The sequence below is a fragment of the Columba livia genome, chromosome Z (genome assembly GCF_036013475.1).
Source record: "Columba livia isolate bColLiv1 breed racing homer chromosome Z, bColLiv1.pat.W.v2, whole genome shotgun sequence".
NCBI lineage: Eukaryota > Metazoa > Chordata > Aves > Columbiformes > Columbidae > Columba > Columba livia.
The window spans coordinates 1,864,895-1,886,680 of NC_088642.1; the positions used below are offsets into that span (position 1 = coordinate 1,864,895).

Below are 21,786 nucleotides of genomic sequence, written 5' to 3' on the forward strand. Positions count from 1 at the left end.
ACCTTAATTCAGACACAGTGTTACTTTTAAGATGAAATTTGTTTAATTCCATGAACGCAAAACTAAGGAAAAAGAACAAATTAGGAATTCTGATCATTACAAGCCAACAGTAATTAATTGGAAGGATGAACATTTCCATCTTGTTGCCAAAAAAGGTCAGAGCAGGTGATGCTTGTGGGCCCTTCCAACCTAGTATTTGATTCTATGATGGGCGCTGGTGCTTTTTACATCTTAGGGTGCTGAAAATCCCAGTTAAAGCTTCGTGGTCAATGGGCAGAGTCCAGTTGAGGCCTGGATCTAGTGCAGTGCCTCAGGGGCAGTGCTGGGGCCGGGATTGTTCAAGATATTCATCAGTGATTTGGCCGAGGGAATAGAGTGACTGTCAGCAAGTTTGCTGGTGACACCAAGCTGGGAGGAGTGGTGACACGCCAGAGGCTGTGCTGCCATCAGAGACCTGGACAGGCTGGAGAGTTGGGCGGGAAAATGTAATGAAATAGAACAAGGGCAAGGGTAGAGTCTTGAATCTGGGCAGAACAACCCCAGGTTCAGTGTAAGTTGGGGAATGAGCTATTAGAGAGCAGCGTAGGGGAAAGGGAGCTGGGGGTGCTGGGGACAGCAGGGTGACCATGAGCCAGCACTGGGCCCTTGTGGCCAGGAAGCCAATGGTACCTGGGGTGGGTTAGAAGGGGGTGGTCAGTAGGTCCGAGAGGTTCTCCTGCCCCTCTGCTCTGCCCTGGGGAGACCACACCTGGAATATTGTGTCCAGCTGTGGCCCCTCAGTTCCAGCAGGACAGGGAACTGCTGGAGAGAGTCCAGCGCAGCCACCAAGATGCTGGAGGGAGTGGAGCATCTCCCGTGTGAGGAAAGGCTGAGGGAGCTGGGGCTCTGGAGCTGGACAAGAGGACACTGAGGGGTCTCAGACCCTCTCATGGGGATCAATATGGAAATGGTGAGTGTCAGGAGGATGGAGCCAGGCACTTCTCGGTGACAACCAGTGACAGGACAAGGGGTAATGGGTTCAAACTGGAACACAAAAGTTCAGCTTAAATTTGAGAAGAAACTTGTTTGGGGTGAGGGTGGCAGAGCCTGGCCCAGGCTGCCCAGGGGGTTGTGGAGTCTCCTTCTGTGCAGACATTCCAACCCGCCTGGACACCTTCCTGTGTAACCTCATCTGGGTGTTCCTGCTCCATGGGGGGATTGCACTGCATGAGCTTGCCAGGGCCCTTCAACCCCTGACACTCTGGGATTCTTTGAGAACACCTAGGATGCCCTGGAGATCCAGCACAAATGCTGCTTTGCTTCTCACTTTTCTCCGCGGAACAAAAGCTCCCTTGTGTGTCCCAGTCGCGGCGGTGGCTCCGATTCCCTCCCGTGTCATCGCTTTGGGCAGGAGCCCGGAGTTCCGCCAAAATTTTCCTCTCACAACTTGATTTCTCTCCATAAAAACATCTCAGCAGTTGCTGCCACTTCTGTGGATGCGACTAAAATTTGGATGTAACTCTGTGACCTCCTGTTAGAAAAATCACAGCTGAAGTGCTCAAATAGGGAATATATTTGCTCAGCTTTTCCATCTTTGGCTCCATCTCTTGATTTTGTACCCGTTAGGTTCATTCTGCACACAAGCCAGGACTTTAAAAGCCTCCTAAGAAGTGGATGAAATGCCACGGTTTATATTCACTTGCGCATCCTTCAGGGCAATGCCTTGTGATGTCCACAAAGTTGTCGTGTCACCGGAGTCGTAATAGGAGGGGTGAAAGCTTTAACACCAAGTATAATTAAACATTCAGGACGGTGTTGACGAGCATCGTAATTACATGGGAGCACAAAGCCCTTGTCTACCTCCCAGCCGCTGCTTGTTGTCCCATGTCCTCACTGAATTTCCTGAGACCTCGGGGTGGAGAATTTGGTCCTGTAGGTTTCTGAAAATCTAGGGTTTTCCTTATGTATATCAACCGTAATTAGCTAGATGGTAGTGTAGGAGTTTTAAAAGCACCGGTGGCTGATGATGGTTGAGGTGGTGAAGGACCTGAGCGCTGGGGAGGCCCAACCTCGAATCGTGGGGGCAGTTTTGGGCCATTCACCTTAGGGCTCAAAATGGCGGCACCAGAATCACCTCAGGGCTCAAAATGGCGGCACCGAAGTCACCTCAGGGCTCAAAATGCGGCCCTGGGGGCACCAGAATCACCTCAGGGCTCAAAATGGTGGCCCTTGAATCACCTCAGGGCTCAAAATGGTGGTACCAGGGGCACCAGAATCACCTCAGGGCTCGAAATGGTGGCCCTGGGGGCACCAGAATCACCTCAGGGCTCAAAATGGTGGCACTTGAATCACCTCAGGGCTCAAAATGGCGGTACCAGGGGCACCAGAATCACCTCAGGGCTCAAAATGGTGGCCAGAGGGGTGGCGGCATCACCTCACCAGAAAGGCCTTGAGGTGCTGGAGCGAGTGGAGAGAAGGGGAAGGGGCTGGAGCACAAGTGTGATGGGAGCGGCTGAGGGACCTGGGGGGTTCAGCTGGAGAACAGGAGCTGAGGGGACACAGGGACACAAAGAAACGGCCTCAAGTTGCGCCAGGGGAGGTTGAGGTTGGATCTGGGGAACAATTTCTTCCCCAAAGGGCTGTGGGGCATTGGAACAGGCTGCCCAGGGCAGTGCTGGAGTCACCATCCCTGGAGGGGTTGGAAATACACACAGATGAGGTTCTTAGTGACATTGGTCAGTGCCAGGGGTGGGTTAATGGTTGAACTTGATCTTGAGTGTCTTTTTCCAAACATAACAATTATATGATTCTTTTACCCTCTTCCTGGGACTGCCATGGGGTGGAAGAACAACAACCTTGTCCTCCTGGTGCCTGCAGAGCTCAGCTCCTGGGTTTGCAAGCGTGTGGAGCAGAAAACCCCTGTGATCCTTACCCTGTGCGATCTTTTTTGGGAGGATGCCATCTCCATTTTCAGGGCCATCGAGCTCCACATCCGCTTGGGTGGGAGCCGGCGACGCTCGGGTGTGCGATCCCAGCGCCAAAAAGAGCATCAGGGTACCAGAGAGCCGCTAAAATTGGCCGGGCGCGTGTTTTGCTCTCATTAAAACCAGCACACAAAAGAATCGCTGACCTCATTTTAGTGCGGCCGAGGACTTTGTGTTCTTCCCTAAAGCATAAATCCCAGGAGAAGCTCGTCCTTCCCTCCGAAGCTGCACAGGGTGAACCCCGGGGGGTTTGTCACCCCACGATGCATCATCCCATGTAAGACCCTGAATGGGCCACGTGTGATCTAACGTCCCCCCTGCAACATTTGGGTGACGTTACACCAGCTTTTGATGTTGCCGGAATGGGATATTGCGGATAAATAATAGCACTGGAAAAGCCGTCAATATGTTGCTGCTGACTTTGGCACTGGTGGTAATTAAATTATTGCCGTTTTATGTATCGCTAACACCGTGGTGTAATAGCTACGCTCATTTTTAACCTCCACAATTGTATTAGAGCCTCTTGTGCATCGAGGCTTTATGGGTCTTTTAGTTACGGTCAGGCTAAATTCAAACTACAATACTTAAAGCATTTTTAATCTTCAACTTGCTTTATGGACACTAATCCTCTGAGCATCCCCAAAGAAGTAGGTTAAATATGATTTTCGTGGTGGAAATGCGGGGAGACTCATCGACTCGCTCCGCGACGTGGAGAATTAGTGTCGGATCCGGGATTAGAGCTGGAGCAACCCTGGAGATGCTTAGAAACAGGTATTACTGCTTGAAAAAAACACATTGAAATAGCAAAATGAAGGAAAACACTCAGAATTTACAGTCTATAAATTATATACAGATGCCACCGTTATTTGCAACCCTCAGCTTTCATGGAATCATAGAATAATTTCGGTTGGAAAAGACCTTTATAATCATCGAGTCCAACCATTAACCCAACGCTATCGCTAAACCACGTCCCGAAAATCCTCATCTCCGCGTCCTTTAAACTTTGCGCCATTTAAACTTTTGGGGCTGCCGTTGGCCCTCGCATTGGAGAAGTAATCTTGGACTTGGTTCTGGTTTGGATTTCTGCACCTTGGTGCTTTTCTAAGTATCTCTGATGGGCGGAGGTTGTAGTTCGGGTCATTATATTAATTTTTGAGACTGTGGCTCATCTTGGTTTTCCATGAAGATGATCACTGCAGAGCTGAAACTTCTCACCTATATAATAGATAGATGATGATAAATCACTGGTGTTGCCCATCCTGGGAACTGCTGCTAAGGGTTTATCCAACATATTTGTGGGTTTGGTGCTTGGTCTTAGTTTCTTTGGAGCTGGAATTGGTTTTTATCTGTTGGGTTCATGTGTCTGGTGGGTCGTGCTACAAAAACAGCTTTAACACCCCCGAGCGGCACTGGGGAGGCCAAACCTCGAATCTTGGGGGCAGTTTTGGGCCCCTCACCTCAGGGCTCGAAATGGCGGCACCAGAATCACCTCAGGGCTCGAAATGGCGGCACCAGAATCACCTCAGGGCTCGAAATGGCGGCACCAGAATCACCTCAGGGCTCGAAATGGCGGCACCAGAATCACCTCAGGGCTCGAAATGGCGGCACCAGAATCACCTCAGGGCTCGAAATGGCGGCACCAGAATCACCTCAGGGCTCGAAATGGCGGCACCAGAATCACCTCAAGGCTCAAAATGGCGGTACCAGAATCGCCTCAGGGCTCAAAATGGCGGCACCAGGGGCACCAGAATCACCTCAGGGCTCGAAATGGCGGCACCAGAATCACCTCAGGGCTCAAAATGGTGGCTCCAGGGGCGCCAGAATCACCTCAGGGCTCGAAATGGTGGCACCAGAATCACCTCAGGGCTTGAAATGGTGGCACCAGGGGCACCAGAGTCACCTCAGGGCTCGAAATGGTGGCACCAGGGGCACCAGAGTCACCTCAGGGCTCAAAATGGCGGCACCAGGGGCACCAGAGTCACCTCAGGGCTCAAAATGGCGGCCAGAGGGGTGGTGGGATCACCTCCCAAGAAAGGCCTTGAGGTGCTGGAGCGAGTGGAGAGAAGGGAACGGAGCTGGGGAAGGGGCTGGAGCACAAGTGTGATGGGAGCGGCTGAGGGACCTGGGGGGTTCAGCTGGAGAACAGGAGCTGAGGGGACACAGGGACACAAAGAAACATGCAGATGCGGCGAGATCATGTGTTAATATTGTACAAAACGTGCATAAAGATCCATCTTTTAAACGAAGCGTTAGGATGGGTTGGTTTGGCCGGAGTCTTGGCAGGAGCAGTTGTGTCCTTTAAATCCATTATATTTTTCCTTTGTGTTATTTTTGTCAAAGTTTTAACCAGATGTTTGAAAATACTTCTATAATTCCCCAGGGAATCAAACGAATTCTGCTGTTCCTAATTTTAGGGTGCTTGATTTCACAATTTCAATAGTTCTTCATGTATTTGGAGCTCAGAGGAACCTTCCTGGGTATTTATGTTCTAATAGCTCAGCAATAAGGCTACTTGAGTGGATTTTGCACCTAATTGCCCGTGCTTCGTTAAGCAAAAGCTCAAATGCTTGAGTGAAGGCATTGGAGGGACATTAAATATATAATATTAGAGCTGAAGTTCAGCCAATGATTGTTAATAGTTCTTTAGATGAATGCCAAGCAGCATATTGTGACGTTATAAGGTGGATGGACGGTCAGAGCATCCTTTAGATTTTAATTAACGTTTAGCACAATTGTGGATTATTCACCGTTGGACTCGATGATCTTGAGGGTCATTTTCAACCAAAATAACGATCAGTTTGGTAAAATCCAGAATAAATCCAGCACCTGGGTGGTGAGAAGACGAGAGAGACGCGGCCGCGTGAAGATGGAAGATGGTTGCGTGATGCAAACAGACTATTAACAAGCAAATTAACTAGGTTAATAAGCTTCTTGTCTCTGCCACCACAGGGATGAGAAGAACCAATCCATCATCGTCAGCGGGGAATCGGGTGCGGGGAAGACGGTTTCTGCCAAATACGCCATGCGCTTCTTCGCAACCGTGGGCGGTTCTGCCAGCGACACCAACATTGAAGCCAAAGTCCTTGCGTCGAGCCCAATTATGGAGGTAAAACCCACGTATTTTCCATTGTCCTTCTTGTTGCGATCACTGTGTGTCCCCAGAAGTGACTAAAACAGCTTTAACTTCGTCTGCTTGATGAAGAAATGAAAAATCAACCTTTCATCTTGTTTCTACGCAGGCGATTGGAAACGCCAAAACAACCAGGAATGACAACAGCAGCCGCTTTGGGAAATACATTCAGATCGGCTTTGATAAAAGATACCACATCATCGGCGCCAACATGAGGACGTATCTGCTGGAAAAATCCCGCGTTGTTTTCCAGGTGAGTTGGTCTGTCTTTTGGAACCTGTGGTACTGATTTCCGTGGATTAGGGCAAGGGTGGCACCTCCCTTTTCCCATGTACCACAAGGTTCCCACCTTCTTGGTGGCACTGAGGAGGCCGCGATGATGGGAATCAGAGAATCCCAGGATGTCAGGGGTTGAAGGGCCCTGGAAAGCTCATCCAATGCAATCCCCCCATGGAGCAGGAACACCCAGATGAGGTTACACAGGAAGGTGTCCAGGCGGGTTGGAATGTCTGCACAGAAGGAGACTCCACAACCCCCCTGGGCAGCCTGGGCCAGGCTCTGCCACCCTCACCAGGAACAAGTTGCTTCTCAAATTTAAGTGGAACCTCTTGTGTTCCAGTTTGCACCCATTGCCCCTTGTCCTGTCACTGGTTGTCACCGAGAAGAGCCTGGCTCCATCCTCCTGACACTCACCATTTCCATATTGATCCCCATGAGAGGATCTGAGACCCCTCAGTGTCCTCTTGTCCAGCTCCAGAGCCCCAGCTCCCTCAGCCTTTCCTCACACGGGAGATGCTCCACTCCCTCCATCATCTTGGTGGCTGCGCTGGACTCTCTGCAGCAGTTCCCTGTCCTGCTGGAACTGAGGGGCCACAGCTGGACACAAGATTCCAGGTGTGGTCTCCCCAGGGCAGAGCAGAGGGGCAGGAGAACCTCTCGGACCTACTGACCACCCCCTTCTAACCCACCCCAGGTACCATTGGCTTCCTGGCCACAAGGGCCCAGTGCTGGCTCATGGTCACCCTGCTGTCCCCAGCACCCCCAGGTCCCTTTCCCCTACGCTGCTCTCTAATAGGTCATTCCCCAACTTACACTGAACCTGGGGTTGTTCTGCCCAGATTCAAGACTCTACACTTGTCCTTGTTCTATTTCATTACATTTTCCCGCCCAACTCTCCAGCCTGTCCAGGTCTCTGATGGCAGCACAGCCTCTGGCGTGTCACCACTCCTCCCAGCTTGGTGTCACCAGCAAACTTGCTGACAGTCACTCTATTCCCTCGGCCAAATCACTGATGAATATCTTGAACAATCCCGGCCCCAGCACTGCCCCTGAGACACTGCACTAGATCCAGGCCTCAACTGGACTCTGCCCGTTGACCACGAGGGTGGTCAGGATGGGAGCACAACCATAACCTCTTCTCACCCCTGAATTTGCTGTTTCCCCCCGTAGGCAGAGGACGAGCGCAACTACCACATCTTCTACCAGCTTTGCGCCTCAGCGAGTCTTCCGGAGTTCAAAGAGCTCGGCCTAAGTACGTGGTTCTACCTCCCTCGCGTATCCGCAAAACGCAACGACGGCGAAAAGCCATTTGCTCCGAAATTGGAGATGTTTGACTTTGGTGCAGGGAATTAATAGGTCGGGGTGTTTTTCCGTGAGTGCAGATATGCACAATTCTTTCACATTTCTTTATTTCGAGGGATTTTTCATGACTGATTTCGCACCAGACTTATGCGAATCAAAGGGAGTTGTGGTCATTAAAGTCATTAACGCCACGTGTTCCATCATTACCTGGGTGAATTTCTATTGTGCTGGGGAAACCGGGACGGACATCAGTATTTTCCACCCGTTGTTTCCCGAGTTACCGAAACCTCCGTGTCCCGGCGCTTTTTGTGCCAAAAAGAATTCAATGTTTTTCTTACAACCTGAAATTACAGCTAATGCAAAAACCCACGGGAGGGCTGGGAAGCCGTGGGGACCTTCTGGTGACAACGAGTCAAAAACTAAGCACAGATTGCAGTGATTTTAAAGGTTACCAGCAGGAACACACAGTAGATTGGTTTTTCGTGATACTTTGGCAATATGTTGGGAGTTTGAAACGAACCGAACTGGTGCTGAGAACCAACTCTGGCTTCCAGTTCTCACCCTTGGGCGCAGATCTTGATGGTTTGGGCCTCAAACTAAGTTTACGGACAAGGCGATTGCGGTTCTAAATCCCGGGGTCTCTCCTTGTTGTGTCTGCGTTTCAAACGCCCCTCGCTCTTCAAATCTGCTGTTTGTCGCTGATGTATTTCTTCTCGTTCTCCTCTCTTAGCGTGCGCCGAAGACTTTTTCTACACGTCTCAGGGAGGCGACACGTCCATCGACGGCGTGGACGACGCCGACGACCTGGAGAAAACCAGGCACGCCTTCACCCTGCTTGGTAAGCGCTTGGAGAAGCCTCTGGCAAATGATTTTTAGCTGAATTCTGCAGCCATCCTGTAATACTACGTGCTAAAAACCCACCTTCCCGCTGAGCTAGTTGGCTTAACCTTGTTCTTTAGTAGCGGTAGAAGTTTTTCTTGCGGACCAACCTTTTGTGAAGAGGTAACAAGGTGGATGGATGGTGGCAGAGCGGTGGACATGGTCTACCTTGACTTGAGTGAGGCATTTGACACAGTGTCCCACAGCATCCTCACCGCTGAACTGAGGGAGTGCGGTCTGGATGAGCGGGGAGTGAGGTGGAGTGTGACCTGGCTGAAGGGAAGAAGCCAGAGAGTCGTGGTCAATGGGCAGAGTCCAGTTGAGGCCTGGATCTAGTGCAGTGCCTCAGGGGCAGTGCTGGGGCCGGGATTGTTCAAGATATTCATCAGTGATTTGGCCGAGGGAATAGAGTGACTGTCAGCAAGTTTGCTGGTGACACCAAGCTGGGAGGAGTGGTGACACGCCAGAGGCTGTGCTGCCATCAGAGACCTGGACAGGCTGGAGAGTTGGGCGGGAAAATGGAATGAAATAGAACAAGGGCAAGTGTAGAGTCTTGAATCTGGGCAGAACAACCCCAGGTTCAGTGTAAGTTGGGGAATGACCTATTAGAGAGCAGCGTAGGGGAAAGGGAGCTCGGGGTGCTGGGGACAGCAGGGTGACCATGAGCCAGCACTGGGCCCTTGTGGCCAGGAAGCCAATGGTACCTGGGGTGGGTTAGAAGGGGGTGGTCAGTAGGTCCGAGAGGTTCTCCTGCCCCTCTGCTCTGCCCTGGGGAGACCACACCTGGAATCTTGTGTCCAGCTGTGGCCCCTCAGTTCCAGCAGGACAGGGAACTGCTGGAGAGAGTCCAGCGCAGCCACCAAGATGCTGAAGGGAGCGGAGCATCTCCCGTGTGAGGAAAGGCTGAGGGAGCTGGGGCTCTGGAGCTGGACAAGAGGACACTGAGGGGGGACTCATTCATGTTTACAGATATCTAAAGGGGGAGTGTCAGGAGGATGGAGCCAGGCTCTTCTGGTGACAACCAGTGACAGGACAAGGGGCAATGGGTGCAAACTGGAACACAGGAGGTTCCACTTAAATCTGAGAAGAAACTTGTTTGGGGTGAGGGTGGCAGAGCCTGGCCCAGGCTGCCCAGGGGGTTGTGGAGTCTCCTTCTGTGCAGACATTCCAACCCGCCTGGACACCTTCCTGTGTAACCTCATCTGGGTGTTCCTGCTCCATGGGGGGATTGCACTGCATGAGCTTCCCAGGGCCCTTCAACCCCTGACATTCTGGGATTCTGTGAAATGGAGGAGCACACCGAACTTCAATTCAGAGAAACCCAAATAAACCATTCTGGAGTCAAAGCTGATCTGCAGCTTCCACTTGCTATTTTTTCCCCTGTTTCCAGGCTCTCACTGTACACTTCAATCTTTATTCACGTTGAGGGTGTTGTCGCTTCTTGGACCATTGCAGGATTGTAACGAGCAGCTGATTCCTGAGCCGAGGGTCTTGTCGTCACCCTTCTCTTGTCCAGCTTGTGCGACTTATATCTCGTAATTACTCATAAAATATACGATGCCTCTTGTTGCTCCAAACTTGCCCACGGGACTGTAACCCCCAGGGACCTTCTCCCCATCCCTTTGTCACTCGAGGTGTCGCTTTGGTCCCTTTCTCTGCCTCCCCCAACTCTGCTTGCGCTCAGGGCCTGGTGAAATTACTCCTACACTCTCCTGCCTTATTATGTGTAACGAGAAGTCAGATTTATCTGCAAATCCCCACCCTAGGCAGGCTTAACTCCCATTAAGAATGCCAAGTACCAGAGTGTTGCTCCTTTTAGTAACCTTGAAACGTTTCTCACGGTGCTGATAACAGAAAAGTCCCGAGAGAGCGAGCGAGAGAAAGAGAAGCTCTTGATAATTCAAAACCCAGCAGGTGCTGTCTCAGACCTTGGGTGGATAATTAGGATACTAGAACTGAACATAAAACAGGCCCAGAAACCCAACAGGGATGAAAAAATGCAAGATATGGCAAGAAAACTTTGTGCGGGTTGCTGCTGAGCAAAGGCCCTGCTGGGAATGCCTGCAAAAATCTGCTAGAAAATATATATATAGCAACAACATCTTCTACCCCCGGTGTAGAATCAACGGTAGAATCCTTGTTTTCATGCGTTTTCTCTATAGTATGAAACCCACACGTGATAAAACGCCTTTGATACAACCATTAGAGGTAAAGAAAGAACACGAGGAGCTCCCGTTGCCGTCACATTTGAGCCATGACTTAACGCCGAATTGATAGGGAGCGGTCTGATAATTCTCGACAGCGCGGGAAGGAAACCAAACCGGCCTTTTTTGAATAAACCAAAACCCACCGTTTGTTTTCCGGTGCCGCAATCAGCTGTCGATTGTTCCCGTAGGTGTGAAGGAGTCTCACCAGACGACCATTTTCCGGATCATCGCTGCCATTCTGCACCTCGGCAACTTGGAAATCCAAGGGGAACGGGACGGCGACGCCTGTAGTGTCTCGGTAGGTCGGCAGCAAGAGCTTTGCGTGCTCATATATGGATATATTGAGCGGATCCTTTGCTAGAAAACCCTTTCCCTCCTCGTATTCTTTTCTATTGTTGCAAACACATCGTAATTTCATGCTTGTTTTGCTTTTTAACTGGGAGATGGCGCATTATGTCTCGCTCAAGCCAGCCCGTGAGCAAAACCCTTCAAAGCTCAGTTACCGCCTTACATCCTAAATCATCTTTAAATCTTCCAGTGATCTGTTGAGTTGTATAATGCACTGGAGAAAAGGAAGTTCAGATGTCATTTAATTGATTCTGCAAAACACAAACCCTTCTGTTAATGCACGTTTTGCAACTTTGCTCTTCAAAATGGGGTCGGTTTGTAAAAGGCCGGTGGAACGGCGTACCCGGAGCTTTAATTGAGGGTTAATTAAGGTTGCTCGGAAGGAGCGTGCGGTTGCAGCTCAAGGAGGAGTAAAGTGGAGACAATCGCTGTGGAAATCTGGTTTTTGATGAGGTTTAAGACCTCAAAAATAGAGCAGAGGAAAACCACGGGTTGTCCCACCACGTAGAGCTCCGCGTGAGCCGTGTCCTTAATGTCCACGAAGACCAACGCAACTGGACGAGCCCTCATCGCATCTCTGTCCTTACACAGTATTTCCCTAAATAATCATTAAATACTAATTCCTTGCACTGATTTGAAGATTCGGTGTTAAAACTCCGCTTCTGGAGTGTCGCCAACCTGCTGATTTGACCTCTTGTTCCCCCTCCAGAGCGAGGACGAGCACTTGGCCAACTTTTGCGCTTTGCTGGGCCTGGAGCACGGCCAGATGCAGCACTGGCTTTGCCATCGCAAGCTCGTCACCACGGCCGAGACCTACGTGAAGAACATGTCCGTGCAGCAGGTGCTCAACGCCCGCGACGCCTTGGCCAAGCACATCTACGCTCAGCTCTTCAACTGGATCGTGCAGCACATCAACAAGGCCCTGCACACCACCGTCAAGCAGCACTCCTTCATCGGCGTGCTCGATATCTACGGGTAGGCGCGATTTTCTGCTTTTAGCTCTGGTTAATTAGGCCTTCCTGATTTATCTCACCCTTCTGGTCGTGCACGCTTGACCTTGTCTTATGGCAGGAGATGGGAATCATAGAAAAGGTCGCGAAAAGCGCGGTCGTGATATCGTAGAATCGTAGTTTGGGTTGGAAAGGACCTTCAAATGTCGTCTAGTCCAACCTCCACGCAACGAGCATCTGGTTGCAACGATACGTGGTTTGAAGTTTCAATCCTCCCTTAGGTTTTGCAGCCCCGACATGGAAACAGTGTATGGAAGATGAGCTTGAGCGCTGGCTTTTGGGATTTATCACTCATGCTATTCCCGTTGGGGATTTCTGTCCCCCGTGCTGTTTAACGCATCAAGCTTAAAGATGAGCTGGGTGTAAACTGTAGAATCATTTTGGTCGGAAGAGACCTTCAGGATCATGTCCAACTGTTAACCCAACCCTGGCACTAAACCATGGTCCTGAAAACCTTAAGCCATGGTCCTGAGACCTTCAGCCATGATCCTCAGAACCTCACCCATGGCCCTAGGACCCTCAGCCGTGGTCCTGAGACCTTCAGCCGTGGTCCTCAGAACCTAACCCATGGTCCTAGGACGCTCAGCCGTGGTCCTGAGACCCTCAGCCATGATCCTCAGAACCTCACCCATGGTCCTAGGACCCTCAGCCATGGTCCTGAGACCCTCAGCCATGATCCTCAGAACCTCACCCATGGTCCTAGGACCCTCAGCCGTGGTCCTGAGACCCTCAGCCATGATCCTCAGAACCTCACCCATGGTCCTAGGACCCTCAGCCGTGGTCCTGAGACCCTCAGCCATGATCCTCAGAACCTCACCCATGGTCCTAGGACCCTCAGCCATGGTCCTGAGACCCTCAGCCATGATCCTCAGAACCTCACCCAAGGCCCTGGGACCCTCAGCCATGGTCCTCAGAACCTTGCCCATGGCCCCAAGACCCTCAAACGTGGTTCTCAGAACCTCACCCAAGGCCCTGGGACCCTCAGCCATGGTCCTCAGAACCTTGCCCATGGCCCCAAGACCCTCAAACGTGGTTCTCAGAACCTCAGCCACGGTCCTCAGACCCTCAACCATCATCCTCAGAACTTTGCCCGTGGCCCCAAGACCCTCAAACATGGTCCTCAGAACCTCAGCCATGGTCCTCAGACTCTCAGCCATTGTCCTCAGAACTTTGCCCATGGCCCCAAGACCCTCAAATGTGGTCCTTGACCCTCACCCATGGCCCTAGGACCCTCACCCATGGCTCTGAGACCCTCACCCGTTGTCCTCAGACCCTCACCCATGGCCCTAGGACCCTCACCCATGGCCCTAGGACCCTCACCCATGGCCCTCAACCGTTGTCCTCAGAACCTTGCCCAAGGCCATAGGACCCTCAGCCCTGAGACCATAGGACCCTGAGACCATCAAGCATCGTCCTCAGAACCTTCACCCATGGCCCCAAGACCCTCAAACATGGCCCTGAGACCCTCACCCATGTCCCTGAGACCCTCACCCGTGGCCCTGAGGTTCTCAAACCTGGGTCAATGCAGAAAGCTGGACCTCCGAGTTACAAAACCAACCGCGGTCTTTCCAAAATCAGAATCAAAGGAGACTTGAGGATAACGCTCATGAAAGATTAAGCTTGAAAACCTGTTAGTGTGGAAGAAAAACCTTCCTTAGCCGCGCGTCTCCTGTGCGTCACGTCCCGCCGATGCTTTTACAGCGCCGGTGTCGCCGCGGGGTACGATGTTTGGGGTTATTTTCTCCATAGAGTCCTGCAGATCCCATGGCAAGAAGTAGATTGGCAGAGGGTGTCCCCATGGGTGGGATTTCTGGAGACAGGGTCCAAATGCAAAGTACAGAGGTTGTGGGGTTTATCTCCTAATTCTCAGCCTTTCGTCCTTATTCCTCTGCTGGTTTTGGGGTGAGACGGCAAAGCGTTAAAAACCTTTCCGTATTAATTAAAAGCGCATCGTTTGCTTTAGCAGCAATACCCAACCAAATAGTGGATTCACACGGTGTCCCCGGAATCGACGGGGGCGATTTTTCCCTCTGCTTGCCGTGTGAAGTGTGAACACCCAGGTGACCGGCTGTATGCTGGACTTATTTATGAACTTTAAATATTTAAGCATCAACCCCGGTGCTGCGCTCGATGTAGGAGATACCAGTCAGAACGGGGAACGGGAGCAAAGCCAAAGCGCAGCGTTCACCCCGCGATATCGGCTCGTCAGAGCTGTCCCCAAGCCGGGTTGATGCAACGACATGGTGAATATATTTAATTCTTGCACCAGGATACAGGCGCTCAAACCAACAGAACAAAACAGCCGTCGGTTTACGCTCCGTCAATTAACGAATTGCGCTGGTAGAGTTGCTTAATTAGCGACTTGGTGACGTCTTCCTTGGAGTTGATGTTGTGCAGCTGCTCAGCCCCCGGCCGAGGGCTCGTAAATCACATCTGGTGTCTCCTGAGTGGAAAAAGAGTTTCCCCTCCCATATCTTTTCCCCTCGTAGCGCCGCTCTCGTCGTGTTTTCCATCTCTGTTTTAATTAAGTCTTTTCTTGGCCTGTTGCTCCCGTGATGAACCTGCAGGAATTATTTCCAAGGAAGTCACGTCCCTTTAGTTGCGGAGAGCTGACGATGACTCGGTGCGGTGGCTGCGCACCAAGGTCAAGAAGCTCTTCACCATCGAGACCCTCGGCGCGTGTTTAACACAAGTATTGATCCCAGGCACCGCCTTTTGTCGCTGTCCTGTCCCAACGGATGGGATGAGGGATGAGTTAACTCTAGACGCGACACGCACCCTGATTCAACAGATGGGACCACGTGTGAGTTAACTCTGGGTTAATTCTGCGCCGTTATGTGAAGCGAATGACAGACAATCACCCCCAGGGTCCAATTCAGTTGTTTTACTAAAAGTACTTGTAGCATCAGTAGCTATAATATGAAATTGAACCAGAAATCAACAGCAGAGCTTAAAGATGGTGTTATCCTTATATGTTCAAAAGGGAAAGAGAGTGGTAGAGAGGGAAGGAAAACTAAGGTATAACGGAGAGAGAAAGAGAGTAATCTATATATATGGAAGGAGGGACAAAGAAATTGGAGAAGAGAGAAGGAAAGAGTGAGGGATCCAGTCTCTTACGGCCCCGCAGTGTGGATGACAGGACTCGTGCGATGACGTGTGGCCTCGGCGTTCCACGGCGAGGATGCCGGGGTCAGGAGCACAGCTCCTGGTTGGTTCGGAGGGAGGAGGGTGCTGGTGTTCTCTTGGTGAGGCCAAGCTGGTATTTCCTTTGGTGAGACTGGTAGGCTGGTATTCCCTACCCGTGCTGTTTTGGGTGAGCTTTTTATAGCTCCCAGAGTGGGGGAAAGTCTGGGGGGGGGAAAGTGGTGATTGCAAAAGAGGGACAAGTCTGGCCAAGTCCGGGGCCATGTCAAAGGGTCTCAGCTTTTCCCCTTTGTTTGCTGAGCTGGGCATATCAGGAGATGGGGCTATGTGCCCTCCAGCACACCCTCCATCTCCCATCGGTCAGCCGGCCTGATCTGTGGCTTGTTAGCTTGTCGTTGATATGTAGATCGCGGTTCCCCCTGCTCTCAATGTGATATCGCCTGGCTGAACTAGTTTCACAGAATCCCGGAATGTCGGGGATTGAAGGGACCTGGCAAGCTCATGCAGTGCAATCCCCCCATGGAGCAGGAACACCCAGATGAGGTTACACAGGAAGGTGTCCAGGCGGGTTGGAATGTCTGCACAGAAGGAGACTCCACAACCCCCTGGGCAGCCTGGGCCAGGCTCTGCCACCCTCACCAGGAACAAGTTGCTTCTCAAATTTAAGTGGAACCTTTTGTCTTCCAGTTTGCACCCATTGTCCCTTGACCTGTCACTGGTTGTCACCGAGAAGAGCCTGGCTCCATCCTCCTGACACTCCCCCTTTAGATATCTGTAAACATGAATGAGTCCCCCCTCAGTGTCCTCTTGTCCAGCTCCAGAGCCCCAGCTCCCTCAGCCTTTCCTCACACGGGAGATGCTCCACTCCCTCCAGCATCTTGGTGGCTGCGCTGGACTCTCTGCAGCAGTTCCCTGTCCTGCTGGAACTGAGGGGCCACAGCTGGACACAAGATTCCAGGTGTGGTCTCCCCAGGGCAGAGCAGAGGGGCAGGAGAACCTCTCGGACCTACTGACCACCCCCTTCTAACCCACCCCAGGTACCATTGGCTTCCTGGCCACAAGGGCCCAGTGCTGGCTCATGGTCACCCTGCTGTCCCCAGCACCCCCAGGTCCCTTTCCCCTACGCTGCTCTCTAATAGCTCATTCCCCAACTTACACTGAACCTGGGGTTGTTCTGCCCAGACTCAAGACTCTACCCTTGCCCTTGTTCTATTTCATTACATTTTCCCGCCCAGCTCTCCAGCCTGTCCAGGTCTCTGATGGCAGCACAGCCTCTGGCGTGTCACCACTCCTCCCAGTTTCAATACTCAACAGTTGTGTTTAAGATCACAAAGCTCAGTTTCTGGCACGGGGAGGGAGCAGAGAGCTGATCCTCGGTTTCTTCAGGGATTGCTAAAAGCACAAAAGTGCCTCTTTTTCCCCTTCTTTCCATTTTCTTTCTCCCAAGGGCTGAGCTATATTTTTGATGAACGCTTGGTGATACCTGAGGAACAGCTGCATCGTGTGGAGAACAGCCAGCTGGTCCTCAGAAAGTGCTAGAAATACTCATTTTGGGGTAAAACCAACAAGTTTCATGTGTTTAATACTTTATACTGTTCTGCCACCTTCTCCTGTGCTATCAGGGATAAAATACAGAAGCTATGATGAATTTAATACCTTTTTTTTCCACGTTAAAAATACCACATCGGGTCTTTCGGGGCAGCTCCTGTTTCTCCATCACCTTCACGGCGAATACATTTGGATTTAATATTTCATTATGTTTTTTTCCATGAGAGAGGCCGTTACGTTTCTCATCTCGGCGCTTCCACCTGATGGGCAGGAAGCTGCAGTCACACCGAATATCTCAACCATGCGTAGAAGGGACATTTTGAATCCCCGGAGTCTTAGGGAGACATTTTGTGGAACGAGGAATCAAGTGTAGATTTGGGATAGAAAAAATGCAAAGAAACGGTTGAATCACCGGTGTTCCCCATCACCGTGGCGCTAAAAGTAGATTTCTTCTTGGCGATGAAGCTTAACGCTGGTTTATTCGTCGCTTTGCAGGTTTGAAACGTTTGAAGTGAACAGCTTCGAGCAGTTTTGCATCAACTACGCCAACGAAAAGCTCCAGCAGCAGTTCAACTCGGTAAGGTCAGCTTGGCCACCGCCAAGTACCCTGCGGTACTTGAAACCGGATCAAACGCCTCGACGCAAACGTTTGGGGTGTATCTAATGCCGCTAAAAACCAAAAGCGAACTATGGATCGTGTTTGCGCTGTTCGTATCTCGCTTAGGATGCCCAACTAGTGCTTATGAAGCTTCGAAATTCAAACTCCGAGGTGACGTTTGGAGAGGTTTTCAAAAGCCATCTTTGAAGAAGCGTTTTTTAATATGCTTAGAGTAGCTGCGAAATAGAGACAATTGATCCACTTGGACAGAGGTCTGAGATATATAAGCCGTGCAAAGATGATTTTGAGTCAAGTTTTTAATAAGAATCTACAATAGAAAGATGCCGCTGTTGATATCCTTTGTGGACTGGTGGGTGCTCTTTGTGAAGCTCCCGACTCGTCACTTGCTGCAGGTCACTACTTTAATTAGCAAAACACTAATAAAGGAGAGACAGAGGGCAGTTTTCCCAGCCCTAGAGATATAAATATCATCGCCACTTCAATATTTGGCTCCAGCTTAAACGGAGTGACAGCTTCAATCATTTTCTGGTTGAAAGTCATAAAACCTTCTATTTTTATTTCTCTCCCGCTTGGTTTCGTAGTGTGATGCTTCTTATTTTCTTCACTAGAAGGCAAATTGTGCTTGCACGTGCGGCACCAATTCTTATGGCTTCGGGATGTGCCGAGGGAACATTCTGGATGCGCCCAGGGAATATTCAGCTCCGGTGCAAACGGGGACACGTCAGGTTCAGGTGCCGGTCGATAACTCATCTGTTCTTTCCCCTCTCAGCACGTGTTTAAGCTGGAACAAGAAGAGTACATGAAGGAGGGAATCCCTTGGACTCTCATCGATTTCTACGATAACCAGCCCTGCATAGACCTTATAGAGGCAAAACTTGGCATCTTGGACCTGCTGGATGAGGAGTGCAAGGTAAAAAGCCTTTTCACAAAGGTGTTTTGGTTTTATACAAGTTTAAAGAACGGGTTTTAACCTATGGTAGCTTGCAGGAGGGTAACTATCTCCTTTCATGTGCATCTGTTGGCATTTTATATGTTTTAGGACCTTTCAGAACCTCCTTGGTAGATATTTGCTGCCAACTTGGGTACCTGGTGTGACCAGAGCTCGCATTTCTGGCCTGAGTGCACACAGGGATGGTCGTTGCTTGCGACTTTGGATTCCTTCAATCTTATCCAGGAGCTGGAGTTCCTCCCCAAAATGGTGGCACCAGGGGCACCTCAGGGCTCAAAATGGCGGCACCAGGGGCACCAGAATCACCTCAGGGCTCAAAATGGCGGCACCAGGGGCACCAGAATCACCTCAGGGCTCAAAATGGCGGCACCAGGGGCACCAGAATCACCTCAGGGCTCAAAATGGCGGCACCAGGAGCACCAGAATCACCTCAGGGCTCAAAATGGCGGCACCAGGGCCACCTTGGGGCTCAAAATGGCGGCACCAGGGGCACCAGAATCACCTCAGGGCTCAAAATGGTGGTGAGAGGTGTGGCAGGATCACCTCCCAAGAAAGGCCTTGAGGTGCTGGAGCGAGTGGAGAGAAGGGAACGGAGCTGGGGAAGGGGCTGGAGCACAAGTGTGATGGGAGCGGCTGAGGGACCTGGGGGGTTCAGCTGGAGAACAGGAGCTGAGGGGACACAGGGACACAAAGAAACGGCCTCAAGTTGCACCAGGGGAGGTTGAGGTTGGATCTGGGGAATAATTTCTTCCCCAAAGGGCTGTGGGGCATTGGAACAGGCTGCCCAGGGCAGTGCTGGAGTCACCAGCCCTGGAGGGGTTGGAAATACACAGAGATGAGGTTCTTAGTGACATCGGTCAGTGCCAGGGGTGGGTTAATGGTTGGACTCAACGATCTTGAGGGTCTTTTCCAACCAAAATGATTCTACGATTCAGTGATCAGAGGGAAAGGTTTTGAATCCTTTTCTCAGAGCACTGTCCCTGTTGGGATTTCAGGCTGACCTGTCCTTGTTGGGGACAGCCGCCGCCTGTCAAGTGGCTGCTCTCCTCCAAGTGACAGGGCACAACCAGACTGTCCCAACCCACACGTCCCACCAGCTCAGCCCTCCCTGGGATACGGACACTTTGCCCTTTTCAACTCCGATCTCGAGAAGACTCCTTTAAAATGATAACGAATTAAACTTGATTTGATGACATTCAAATAGCGTCTTAGGCAGTGCTGTCTCAGGAGGTCAGACTAGACTATCAGCTTGATATTCAGCACCGTTTCATTTAGTCTCCACTAAATTCTTCAGGCTCAAACCAGCTCCTGGGGGTCGTGAAGAACATAAGGAAACAGCAGCTTTGCTGTAGATCTGCCTGCTACTCCTTTTTTCATCCATACTTCTTTTTGACCAAAAGAAATGGAACACAAGATCTATCCCCCCCACATCAAACGCCAATTATCTGCGTGTTTACCTGTCAGTAGGGAACGCCGTCATTAATCACAGGCCCTTATTACAAGCCCTGTAATTGGCTCTTTTATAATAACCTGCAAGCGTTCTCCAGCTTTATGAACATTTGGGCAAAACCTGTCAACTAAAAGCACCGGTTTATGGATGAAAACCTTCACCTCCGCGTCACTGGCAGCAGCGTTCGGCCTCTTGGGGAGAACCAACCGCGGGACCACAATGGGGTAATTGCGAGTCGTCTCGTTAGCACGTACAACGGTGGAAAATAAATATATTCCGGGACTGAAATGCCATCGAGGGGGGTCCTGGTAACATAATGAAACATTAGCGCAAATGCAGAGGGTTTGGCGCTAATATTCTCGTTTCGCAGTATGGAGTTTGATATTTATAATCTTTAATGTGAGGTTGAGGAGGGGGTGGTTGGGTAGATGTCGAAGCCGTTCGGCTAACGAAGGTCACAGATCTTGAGTCTTGTCGCTGTTCAGAGAATGGGGCTGGACGGGATTGAAGTGGGAATTGGCAATAAAATAGAGTCTGGAGTTGAGATTGGAGTTTTAAGGACTAAACCTGTCTCATGAAAGCAAGCGATAAAACCCCTAACTCTGAAAAAAAAAGATGACTTTAGGATTTGGTTGAATTTGGGGGTTTTTAAACAGCTTTGAGGTCCCACGAGTTGGAAGCTGTTGTAGAATTTTGAAGGTTGGAGGGAGTTTGTGGAGGTGATTTTGTCCAACCCCCGGTTATGTCCCTGGTCTGCCCAGCAGGACTCGTCATCTCCATAGGATTGTGACCTTATGTCCTTCGGAGTCCTCCAAGTGACTCTTCCCCATTTCCCGCACTGGAGCATCACCCGCCCAGATCTGGAGCTTTTAGAACCTCTTGCTTTTGCTTGGACATTAAAAGATGCCAGAGGAACAGCAAGAGTTGGTGTCCCATGGCCAGAAACCAAGGCCACCACGATGGGCGTGACGTTGACGTGCTCTAGCACAAACTGATGAGCCTGAAGAAGAGGGGACGGAGTCACCGCAGGGCCGACGCTGTTGGTGGGAAGTACTTTGGGCTAAGAGCAGAGCCCTTGAGGAGAACAAGACCAATGGAGAACCCATCAGGAGAGATGGGCATTGAGGAGGGTGGTTGTCCTCTGAAAATTCGGTTCTTGGAAGTTGGGAGGGCGTGTGGAAGATGACTTGTATGTCTGGGGTGGCCTGAGGGTATGGTTGGTCTAATCGTGGTGGGAATGACTTTGGTGGAGCGGACAGAAGACCTTGAGGTTGGAGGGAAGACATGAAGAGCTCTGAAGAGGAGGAGCCACTTGGGGTTGATACTTTTGCAAGAGGAATTCTAGAATCACGGAACCGTTTTGGTTGGAAAAGTCCTTTTATGTGCCAAATACATTTTTTAACCCTTTTTAGAAGATGCTCATTAATCTTTCTGGTTAATTAATCCTTCTGTCAAGTGCCAAGAACATTCACGTCTGCTCCTCACAGACCTGTTTGCCATCCCACTTGTCTCTCTGCATCTCCGTGATGCTATTTTGCATTAATTTAAGAAGTTTACAGTTATTTAGAACTAGAATTGGAGGAGCTGAAATTCATTTTGCACACATTCCTGTATCCTGAACACCAGGAAATCCCCCAAGGGCTCCAAAATCTCTCTGTATAGCCGACCACAACTTTATTTTTGCTCTGTTTTCTCCCCGTCCAGGTTCCCAAAGGCACCGACCAGAACTGGGCGCAGAAGCTCTACGACCGGCACGGCGCCTGCCAGCACTTCCAGAAACCCCGCATGTCCAACACGTCCTTCATCGTCCTCCACTTCGCCGACAAGGTAAGAAAAACAAAGAAACACCATGAGAAATTCAGTTATAGCCCCACGAGGCGCTTTTTGGTGATAGGGATGGGTGGTTGACCGTCATCTTGGTTGGACAATCAGATCTAGATCAGCTTGGAGAACTTCAG

At 50.7% G+C, this 21,786-nt stretch overlaps 1 protein-coding gene across 1 annotated transcript in view; it reads left to right on the forward strand.

Moving 5' to 3' along the window:
- The window catches only part of LOC135577389 (unconventional myosin-Vb-like), an 85,204-nt gene that overhangs the window by 29,403 nt on the left and 34,015 nt on the right, over nucleotides 1–21,786 (forward strand). The window contains exons 5-13 of the mRNA XM_065046817.1: nucleotides 5,913–6,069; nucleotides 6,203–6,346; nucleotides 7,543–7,624; nucleotides 8,405–8,512; nucleotides 10,949–11,058; nucleotides 11,818–12,083; nucleotides 17,306–17,387; nucleotides 18,199–18,339; nucleotides 21,533–21,655. Coding sequence (XP_064902889.1) covers nucleotides 5,913–6,069; nucleotides 6,203–6,346; nucleotides 7,543–7,624; nucleotides 8,405–8,512; nucleotides 10,949–11,058; nucleotides 11,818–12,083; nucleotides 17,306–17,387; nucleotides 18,199–18,339; nucleotides 21,533–21,655 — 1,213 coding nt within the window. The remainder of the gene's footprint in view (nucleotides 1–5,912; nucleotides 6,070–6,202; nucleotides 6,347–7,542; nucleotides 7,625–8,404; nucleotides 8,513–10,948; nucleotides 11,059–11,817; nucleotides 12,084–17,305; nucleotides 17,388–18,198; nucleotides 18,340–21,532; nucleotides 21,656–21,786) is intronic.